General features: G+C 29.1%; 1 protein-coding gene across 1 annotated transcript; it reads right to left on the bottom strand.

Moving 5' to 3' along the window:
- Positions 1-5,514: 5,514 nt before the first annotated feature.
- On the bottom strand, positions 5,515-9,933 carry LOC116769330 (myosin regulatory light chain, smooth muscle). The gene is made up of 6 exons (XM_032660398.2): positions 9,846-9,933; positions 9,572-9,675; positions 8,512-8,647; positions 7,902-8,021; positions 7,440-7,576; positions 5,515-6,094 (listed from the first exon to the last, which is right to left on the bottom strand). The coding sequence occupies exons 1-6, from the start codon at positions 9,876-9,878 to the stop codon at positions 5,920-5,922; spliced, it is 705 nt and encodes a 234-aa protein (XP_032516289.1). The 5' UTR covers positions 9,879-9,933; the 3' UTR covers positions 5,515-5,919.
- Positions 9,934-11,480: the final 1,547 nt, after the last annotated feature.

Here is an 11,480-nt window from a genome sequence, read left to right as displayed (position 1 = left end):
AGTATGGATACTAAATGTAACGTAATAGTAAAAAAGAGTCTTTTAAAGTAAAATTTTTCATGCATAAGAAATACTTCTGTTGTATCATTAATGTAAATTTCTGGTTAATCAAGATAATTACTCGTTTCTGTAAAAAATTACTGCCTCATGTCTGTAAAAAAATATATTATATATATTCGTGTCCATAATGATCGGTCAGTTCTGAATTATTAAAAAGGGATAGTGTTCTGATACAAGAAATGATTCGGGCTGATAGACAAAGGCGGACATGTATTTACGACCTTCGATTCTTATTTGATACATTCGATATAATATATAACACGTTTTTCGTTTTATCCTCATAAAATTTTCATTGATTTGTATACAAAATTATTGTTTCGATGTGATAGTCAAGATATGAATACATTCAAGTTACGAAATAAAATATTCGTTTAAGCGAGATTATTATTTGTTTATTAGTTTTTAAAAGTATTTTACTTTTAAACTGCGATGTTTCATGTCCATTCACCTTTTTTGATTTAAGTTAAGAATTGTCTTCCTGATTGATGAGCTATATTGGTAGGCAAAAATTTCCCGTGGTTTAAACCATTAGTAAACAGTTTAGAATATCTTAATATATTTGCACGATGCACAATTACATCAATCCACGAGAAACAACGAACATCTCAGAACGCCGCTTCATTAATGATTGGAATTAAGAAATACATTAGTTGCACCATCAAAATGGTGAACCAAAAATTAAAAAATTACTTTTTGTAATATCTATCAATCACACTCATATGTATTTTACAATTCACAATGTCACAAATAAAGTAAAATAAATTGACATATAATTTTATTTTAACAAGCCAAAATATTCTCTGAAATACTTATTTCTAAAACAATATTATTTTCTTATAAAATAATAGTTCCTTTACTGTAAAGCAAGTCAAAGACAAGTAACACAAAGGAAAATCAGGACGAAGCTATTTTGTGGAGCTAGAATTTTGTGTGTATTTCTACGTACTCCTAAAAATGTTAGACTAAGAATAAGTAGGAGTTGAAAAAGCTTTAGGTAAAAAATATAAATTGAAAAATAACAATTATTTAATAAATTTAAGTTTATTTTCCGGTGGCACAAAAAAATTTTACTGCCACTTGAAATTAACGTTTATTACATTGGTTTAGGGATGTTCAAATAATTTTATCTTTTAATAATAATTTCCAATTCCAGAACATTTCCCTATATAATAGTGAAAGCATTATGTTCTTGGGGGTCGATATATTGAATGAGGTCCACTTTCAGATTCATGCGGGAGAAGTTAAACTTTATTAGCTTCCTAAGAGAAGGGAATACCAAATATCGCGAGACGTATTTCGTACTGGTAGTCTTGTTCTTTCCACAAAAGGTACAGGTTCGTCCCCGAAATGGAATATGGTTATCTTCTCTGGTCTGGTGCATTTCATTATTAACCGCATTCACTTCATTCTATTCAACGGCGGGAATAACGAATCATCAACAACTACAATCTTACAGGCGAACTTGTACCCTTAGACCTCCGTAGAAACGTGAGTTTATTTTGGGTGTTCTATCGTCTGCATGATAAAAGATGTGCCGAGAAATTATCTCATATACTTCCATCGTCATGCTTTGGCCATCAAACTCTTTCCCGTAGATTGGGTGTCATTCACATATTTTGGACGCTTTTAATTACCAAACAGTATTATCAGATGGACTGGTTATTGTTTGCCAACTTATTGGCATAAAAACAATACAAACAATATTAATTAAAGTTATCTTATTTCGAATTCATTAGTTTTATGAGTACATGAAGTGTAACGAGCATGTGCTATACCCAAATAATTGATAGAATTTTTTTTCACAATATTTTTTTATGTACATTCATACTATTAAACAAAAAAATTACCTTAACTCACTGATTACAACTTTGATAATGAATTCGTTATATTTGATGTTTCGCTTCTCTCTAGAGATTGAGTTGTTTTAGCCCCTCATGATTTACTCGTCCTCGTTTATGTGTCTTTATGAAAGCATTACATACATGTACATGTATATTTGTCTCGTTTTTACTTATAAATTATATTAAATACTAATTTATACCCCTGAATTCATCTTCTATGTTAGAAAATACCATAAAAATAAGATTTTTACTCGTCCCTGAACACGTAATGCTAACTAAAATCGTTGTTTCATAAAACTTCAATAAGTTTATATTTAATGATGATATTGATCGATTGAATATATATTTTTTAGATTAGGCTCAGGTGTCCACGAAATAATACTTAGAACTAAGAAACTTTTAAAAAGAGTTATCAAATGATTGTACGGTGAAGGGCACGCAACCAAACACTTCCAATAGTTAGTAGTAGTTAGTATAAACATACTTTTATCGATAATTTTTACACGTATTATTGATATATATATATAACATTATGTTTGTTAGTTAGTCATTGTGGCGGTTCTTAAATAATGTAGAAAAGTCTTGTTATAACTATTTTTTTTTATTATTGTTATCACTTTCAAATGAAGAATTACAACACTATAACGTAGTAAAAAATTGAAAAAATCTTTATAATGTGGAGTTAAAAAAATGCAATTGTGATTTTTTAGTCCATAATTTTTATGACTTAATAAATATATTTTATATCATAGTGCAATAAAAAATAGAGATATTTGTAAAATATGTGTTTAGTCAAAAAATAATAACTCAATTTAAAAACGAAATAAGAAGTAGTAAATAACTCATAAAATCCCGACATGGCTTCTTGAAAATGGGAAATAACTTCTTAACATTGTAGACAACCCTGATAGCAAATAATTAACGAGTGATGAAAGTTTTAAACTAAATCAACTCGACGCTACCAAGACAGGAGTTTTTCCATTAAAAAACTTCTAACTTTAGTAGCTAACTAATTAGCACTTTATCACGTGTTCGGAAATAAAAGAATATTTCTAAAACTTTTAAAATTTCAAGGATAATTTAACACAAAAATTGTAGCCGCTACAGTAAACTTAAACTTCAGTGAGCTATATGTATAAAAATACAATTAATAAGAATGTTAGATTAAGCAGGTTAAAAAGTTCTTATTATCGAAATAAAAGAACCAAACGTTGCTCGAGAATATTATATTTGTTATTCTGAGTGGACTGTGCAGAACTCATGAGAAATTGTCTACAAACAACTGACAAAGTTCTTTTGAAAACTTCGAAAGATGTAAACCATGTGCGGACTCCGCGTTTTTGCTTTGTCATTTTATCTTTGTGTATAACCAAGAATGGTTATTTTCTATTAATCGTGGATTGCAACCACTTTTATATTTAGAAGAATATCATAGAGACGATAAATTAGAATGTAGCAGGAAATTTTGCTAGACAGTGATTTTCTACGATAAGATTATACTTGGCAATGATTCAAGATGTCATGTTGCAGACATAAAAAATATACAAAATTATAAACTATTTAGTACGACATCAAATCACACCCTGAAAACTAGTCATAACTAAAACGTAAAACCCCTGCGGGTGTGTGTTACGATTAAACTTTTGCAGTTTGAGCACTCCCAGCCTTACAACCGCCATTAAGCCGCAAACTTAACAATAACACCACCTTAATATAACAACACGAGGCTCAAAATTAATTACGTACGTGCTCATCTGAAGATTGTACTCGTATTACTTAACCGCCCAGAAGGGATGTCGTTCTAATTATAGGTACAAGAAACATATTCATTAATGATACAATTATTATGTCTAATACGTTCAACATCCTTACTTATGCCTCAAAGCGGTTTGTCGTTTTGGATTCGATGGCTGTATAAAGCAATAACAGTTGTAACTATAATTTCAAACGACCCATTTAATTCCATTGGAAGAAGCTTCCTTGCTATTTCTTTTGTGTCTGGTCTTAATTTATACCATGAACTTTGTTGGCAGCTAACGTATGGAGCCCTTTAGATAGAGAACTGTGCCAACTGCCAAAATTACGTTGAGTGGCTTAAAGAAGAATTATCTATTTAGAATGATACATAGCAGCAGAAAGTTTTTTGTTACTTAAATCACAATCAATGATCTGAGAATGGAGGTAATATTAAAATATATTCAAAATACATAGACAAATATTAGTATGTTAATTTTTTTTTAAACATCCTCGATTTTAAAATAATTACAAGCTAATCTACAACACCTCAATCAGCCTCACTGACAGATATTGTATATTGATATTTCCACATGAAGTTGTGCCATCCATCTAAAGCTGTTAGCTGGAGACCGGTATGATCGAAACTTTCCAATTTCCGTTGATCTCCTTTAACAGCTACGAGAAACTATTCCCTAATGTATTCTTTAACGTCAAATTTGATATATCATTATATTATCGAGTAGGGTTGTCCGAAAAATGATGAAACGAAACGTAGTCTTATATGAACAATGTCCAATATTTATTTATTTTTTTATTTTATTAAAAAATAACATTAAAAATATCATTAACAATAAGTCATCATATTAAATTATGTGATCAAATGTTTTCTTGAAAATTTTTAAACAACTCTTTTGATTTGATCGGTATAAACATGAATCACAAATTTAATAACCAATCGAATTCAAACTTGATGAGATAACATATTTTTAATAAAATCATGTCATTTATTAATCAACGCCGTGATAGCACTGTTAAGTTTTATTTATTTCTTTACATTTAAAAATGAGGTCAGCAGTGATAATAGAGGCGAGTACACTATGTTTATACTACCTCGTATTTACAGGACACTCTGTGTGAATGAGCTCATAAGTAAAATGGACGACAAGCTCCGCTGAAATCTTGTGTACTCAGAGTTATAGTTTGTAAAAATGTTATATTAATACTACAAATAATACAATTATATTATATTAGTGTAGTTTTGCATGAACACAGGTTTTAAGGGAATTTATTTTATGGCAAAATAATTTCTGTTGAATAAAAATAATATTAAAATTTTATCTATGTTTGAAATTTATTGGTTGGATGGTGTGGTCAAGCCGTCCCAATTTCCGGCGACTGGCTTCAAGCGGCGATTATACAACACTTCTCGCCGACTTATCATTTACGGTTCTAATTTTGAACCAAGCCCCGGGCCTTACTCAAATATTTAAGACAAATCCAAAACTCAGTCCTTTTTTTGTTTTAAGCTTTTAAAACGCAGTGAAGTCGCAATTTCTATTAAAAATTTTATATTGTTCCATAAATTTCAAAGCCCTTAACACTACCCACAGGAAAATTAAAATTATTTTGGTATTATAATTTATAAATAAATATAATGCCCTGAATATGTATTATTTAAATATTTAAAAAGGGTTTGGATAAGAAACAGTCCTTTTTAAAACTACCGTCAATCTGAATTATCTGATTCTCATCCATACTTTTATTATTTTTATTGAGTAATATTTACCTTCTTTGATGATTTATCCAATCTACATTATAAGACTAATCAATAATTACTTAAAAAAAACTTGGTAATAAAGAAGAAAAGTGCACTATGATCTATTTAATAATAATGTATTCCATTTTAAATTTTATTTTAACATTAAAAATTGTTTCAGGTTGTTCGTGTATAACATTCTCTTCGACGTACGGTAAAGAACGTGGAATATTCAGCAGTCCTGACTATCCGTTACCATATCCGAGAGGCATCTGCCTTCTGTATACGTTCATAGCTGCCCCGCATCAAATTGTTGAGCTGATGTTTACAGACTTCGATGTTTACAAAGAAAATCTCGAGTAAGTTTTAATAATATATGTATAAGAATATTTAGTTGTTCAACATAAATCACTAACCGAACTTTATTGGTTAAAAATGAAATGAAATAAAATGAAAATAAATAATTTAAGTTCAAAAGAAAGAAAATGTGTAACGCAAAACTATGAGGCATGATCACAGGCTCTTTCAAACTTGAAGAGCACGTTTGTTAGGCTTCCTCAAACCACAAAGTTTTGAACAAAATTGCTTGTAATCTATAAAAGCATATCCGTCTTTGTATACAGTTGGTGCTTCGTCGAGAGCATAATCAGCTTCTTTTTCAGTAAAGCGATCTCCCCTTGTCATTAGATCCTGGCGAATTCTGAAAGAATATTATTCCTATATCCAAATATCAAGGTTTCACTATTTTAGATAAAAAATAGTAAGACTTCGATGCGCACTTTAATTCTTTTTTTAACCTTTGAGAAAAATAAATTACATTTTTAAATGTGTCACGGGACCAACAAATTCTTACTTTATTTTGATGTAACCACACATAAAAATTGAAACCAAGACCTCGTAAAAGTATAGCAAAAAGGAAAACCTTTTTCACATGTCACGTTTTTTTGTCATTGGGATTTATAAAAATGTACATCCCTTAGATCAAATTTGTTGTAAAGCTTATTTGTGCATTAGCATATTACTCTGAGTTAGAAAATAATTTGTATCCAAGGCTTAAATAAATTAATTACAAGATCTATTCTAAGTTACTTGGAGCTGATTCAATGATTAATTTAACCCATTTATAAAGGTGGCAGTGACTCGGCATGACGGTATTTATATTCAGCTTAGTAATTCAATTAATATTTTGTTTTATAAAAATTAAATACTAATGCATTCTTTTACACACTGATTTAGAAATAGTTGGTTTCCTTTGAATTTGTACGTTATTAATTTTAAAAATTCAGTAGAATACGTTAGTTGGGGTCATATTGAGATTTTTTAAATAATTCTTTAATACTTCTAGTGAATTGCTATACATTTCTTGTTTTTAGTGTTTTTTTTATTAAAAATTGTCTTTATATTTTATATCCTATTAGACTACTTTTGTATCGACTGTTTTTCATTTCAATTAATAATAATATTTACAACATAGAAAGAATATGAAGTTACAACGACTTTTAAAAATAAATATTTAAATATATTTATCTTTATTTGTTTTATTTTAGGAGATTTTTATAACTTTTTACCAGCACTTTGTTTCTTCTTATACTATAAGTCACAGATTCGCTGACATTAGGACACTAGGGAATATTTGCCCAACTGATACTGATAAATATCATATTCCGAACACGTTTTGACTTTTGGGTTACATATAGTAGTACTTTCTCTTCTCCTATGGGAGTTAAACTAAGGTATTTTTGTTACTCTGGTCAATCGGTCATAAAACATATTTTTTTGACATATGAATATAATATAAATTGGAAGGAAAATATGTGACTAAAATATTAATCTGTGTGTATAGCTGGATTATCTCAAAATATTGATCTGTGTGTTGTAAAATATTATCTCATTGTAAGCCATCTATATTGTCTTATCTATTTTTGTCATCTAATTATAAGCACATAGTATTTGGGAAGATATAATTCTTAAATAACTTTTTCAAAATTACATCTAGTTTTTGAGTAGATCATTATGATATGAAAAAATCCAAACTTATCACTTACTTTTCCTCCAAAATATATCCCGTATTATCGTAATCCCATCGAGAAAGAGCAGCTATAAGGGTCTCTTCGGAATCCAGCTCGAGTGTTTTGTAGCCAAGAAGGTGGACAAATGCATCAAAGTCCAGTGGGTTTGCGGCCTAAAAACCAAATTAATACGAAAATTTCATATATACGAAAGTTAATTGATTGTCAATTTAAAAATTCTGATAATTTTAGAAGTTTAAAACAGCATTTTTATTTGCACAGCCGTATCGAATTACAGTTAAAGCTCCGAGCAAAATCAACAAATTTTCGCTTAAAATATAACGGTTATGTTTTGAATTTCAAAGTAAAATATTTACAGATCATTTATGAAATCATAAATGTTTATCTTTTTATATAAAACAGCACTAAATTAAATTCAGTTTATAAAATTAAAATTGTATAATACTTTTCAATCAAATGCATTTTTAAGTAACTTACTTCAGAAAGCATGTGCCTTACGGCCTGTTCATCGACCTTTTCTCCGAGGCTAACTAATGTACTGCGAAGATCATTTTGGTCAATGCAGCCGTCACCGTTCATGTCAAAAAGAAGGAAGGCCTTAAATATAATAATAAACAACAATAAGTTCGTAATAAATTAAAAATGAAATATACATGGATGTTAATTTCTTGGGTAGTGTACTATTTTGTCTTGATCTAAAAACGATTGTAATTTTTATGCACTCCTTTTCGAGTTGTTCAGAAAACAGTTGATAGTTTTTTTTAATTAAACTTTCGAGTTCGCGCCCGCGGCGCCGCCTAATTTTAGTCTACATTTCAGTATGTTTCTAATTGGTAAGACAAAATTTATTGATGACTTATTAACTTTTACATTAAAATTGGTTGAATAGTTGTATTGGTAATAAGTTATCAAATAAATTTTTGATCATGATTTCTATATAATTACACCGCGGTAGAATCAAATGGAAAAATTTATCAATTAACGTTATATATCTTGCAATATATTTGATATCTTCAATATGTATTCAATAAGATTAGGATATTTCATTATATACGTCTTTATGAAGCTATGTTATGTAGGGACTTACCTCTTTCAGTTCAAATATTTTAGATTCATCGAGTTCGGCTAAAACATTGTCTGACACAGATAAGGCTTCCCGCGCTTTGGAAGTGGAATATGGTTTTGTCTCTTCGGAAATGTCAGCGCTTTCAGATAATATGGAACTTGAATTACAATAAGTTAATTAAAATAGGGAGAATACTGTCTGCCCTAAAAGCATTCATTTTGTTATGACAATTATTATCAAAAGAAGTTTTAATAAATTTAAATTCATATTTACTATTGACATGCATAAAAGTAATTTTCCATTTTAAAAGAGATCTAAATTAGACGCTTTTATATCGCTTTTGCTCTAGCTGACGACAGTATCTGTCATAGTTTTTATTTTATGTGTTTAAGATTAGAGATTCAGCATATAGCAGAATAAAAAAAACTTTTGCCTAACGCTGAGAGGCTGTTATTATCTTATATCCCTGTGTCTCAAGACTCTATTTACCTTAAAGTGGTCTAAAAATAAATTACTGCCTTATTTCTATTTACCTTAAAGTGGTCTAAAAATAAATTACTGCCTTATTTCATGTTTTTTTATACTTTTGTTATAATAATTTCTAGTTATATCCGTGTCCATTGAAAATATCTAATATCCTATATATATGTGTAATGTATAAAAATGTTTTAGTCTCAAACAATGACTTGACTTAAAATTTTAAAAATTGCTATATTTTTAATAATTCCAATATAAATTTAATCTCTTTTTTAAACATTAATAGGTAGAAGAAACAAGCATCACATAATTGAACTTCAATACCAATTTGTTACATCATATGCCAATCTGTTTATTGGCTGTTCTATGGTCGTGTAAACAAATTATTGCAACAACTAAAACTATAAAATAATTTAAACTGAAAAAAAAAACAAATTAGTATAAAAGAAGAAATAAAGTTTCTGAAAATTAATTTGTAAAAGAATTTTTTGCATCTAGAACACGGTATGTATAGTTGATATATATATAAAAATATCAGCAGAATCATTGAACTTAACCTACTTAAAAACCTGCATCTCTCATATAAATATTTCGGCAAACTTACTCCCCGGTGGAAACGGACTGCAGTAGATTCTCTTTAAACATTTTTATTTCATCTTGCTCAGGGTTTGACTCTCTATGACTGCGAGATTTTTCTTGTTTGTTTTTCTAAAATAAATATATTAATCTATAGCAAAAAACACAAACATTAAAATTGTTTAATTTCAAAAAATATTCTTATATCGAAAATCTTTTAATAAATAATTAATTTTTATTCAAAAACTTCTTGAATAAAAAACAAAATTTAAAACACAAGTAACACCAATGTCATAACTCACTTTGGACTTAGTTTTTCCACTGTTTTCCTCCATGACTGTTTTTCTGCGATAACGTCCGAGTGGTGAAGAGCTGGAAATTTAACTAAACAAATTCAAGAGCTTAAATTTACATTGCAATTCCAGTAGACATTATCATTTACCTCGCTCGAATGCACAAGATTTGAGATAAATAAACACTCGACTCATTAATCTTAAGACTGTCCGTCTATTTCGGTTGACTTTTTTGTAATTATAAATAATATTTTAATATTTTTACACAGTCTATGAATTTAAGTATTAAAAAAAAGGTTTGGATTAAGAAACATATTGTAAATATATCAAAGATGAATACATATTTGTCACAAAACTTATAAAAAATATTTTAGATAAATCCTAAAGGTATTCTAAAAATTATTTATTATAAACATATATAAGACACACAGACAATGAATATTACCTACATACATATGACAAACTTGAGAGAAGTTGAATGAGAAAGTTTGTTTGTCATAATTTACTTCAGCTGTGATTACTCGTCGGTTCGTATGACTCATATATGGTGGTAATTAGTTTAAATTATTACTCGGGCCCATCTTAATGTAAAATTCCATGTGCATATTATTAAGGTTATTAGTGTACTAATGTCGCCCCGAGAGACTGTAGATCGTAAATCCTCGTAACACGACACTAAGCATTTAGCGAGACGTGAATTAATATTTCCTTTACAGTATTTTCCTCTGAATAGCTAGAAGTTTCCGTTTTTTATATGCTCATTGAATAAAATATGAACTTTTCTGGCAAACAGCTAGAAGTAGGAACAAGTTTGTTATAAAAAATTTAATTACTGCATAACCTATGCAAGCTTCTTTACAGAATATTCTACTGCTATTCGTATTGAACTATTCTGAAACGAAATCATATTTCTATATCCTCTTTTACCCATAGTTTACTGACCGGACACATCGAAAATTTAACTAATGCCGAAATATACATATATAAAAAATTTTAAGAGTTAATTTTGTTTACTTAAACGTTATGAATATGCAAGTACGCGAGCAATTCCGCGGGACAATTTTAGTTTTAAATATATATGCAAGCGAATACAACACCAATTAAATAAACTACCTGTCGTGGTACGCGGATCACACCAGTACAGACGCTCTCGTTGCCAATTAAACATTTTGTTAATTATTTGCTTCATCGTTACGAGATTTAAAACCGGTTTTGTTTTTGGCAGTCCTTCAAGCGTTCCAATTCCGTGTTTTCTCAATTTTCAATTCGATGTTTTTTTTTTTTTTGTAAATAATGAAAACGGAAACTTTTTAGATGCATCGGGATATTTAAAATAATTCGTCAAACATCGATTAATGATTTTGTAAAGTCCCAAAGTATATGTAAATAACTTGTCTTGCGATGCTCTTAATCATTAACCGACAGAACACTAAGAAGCCTAAATTTTAACTTGCTTATGAATCAATCTTTTAAGAGGTTGTGAGATGTCATTTAAGTGTTATATTAATCTTTGTCAAATGTCATCTCTCCCTAGAGGCATCTTGTTTTGTAAGAGACATCTATCATTATGACGTATCTTATTTTGTATTTGTTTTCTACTAACTATGTTGTGTGTGTTTTTGGGTATATGAAATAGGGTCTTTA

Source organism: Danaus plexippus, chromosome 5 (assembly GCF_018135715.1).
Source record: "Danaus plexippus chromosome 5, MEX_DaPlex, whole genome shotgun sequence".
NCBI classification, from domain to species: domain Eukaryota; kingdom Metazoa; phylum Arthropoda; class Insecta; order Lepidoptera; family Nymphalidae; genus Danaus; species Danaus plexippus.
This window is presented reverse-complemented; position numbering and strand designations above follow the sequence as displayed.

What these genes read in the sequence shown, in the direction of transcription:
- LOC116769330 (XM_032660398.2), bottom strand. Translation starts at nt 9,878, where the DNA reads ATGGAGGAAAACAGTGGAAAAACTAAGTCCAAA. An exon ending in GTGGAAAAACTAAGTCCAAA is followed by an intron (nt 9,676 to 9,845) that starts GTGAGTTATGAC and finishes TATTTATTTTAG; the next exon opens with AAAAACAAACAAGAAAAATC. An exon ending in CAGTCCGTTTCCACCGGGGA is followed by an intron (nt 8,648 to 9,571) that starts GTAAGTTTGCCG and finishes TTGTAATTCAAG; the next exon opens with TTCCATATTATCTGAAAGCG.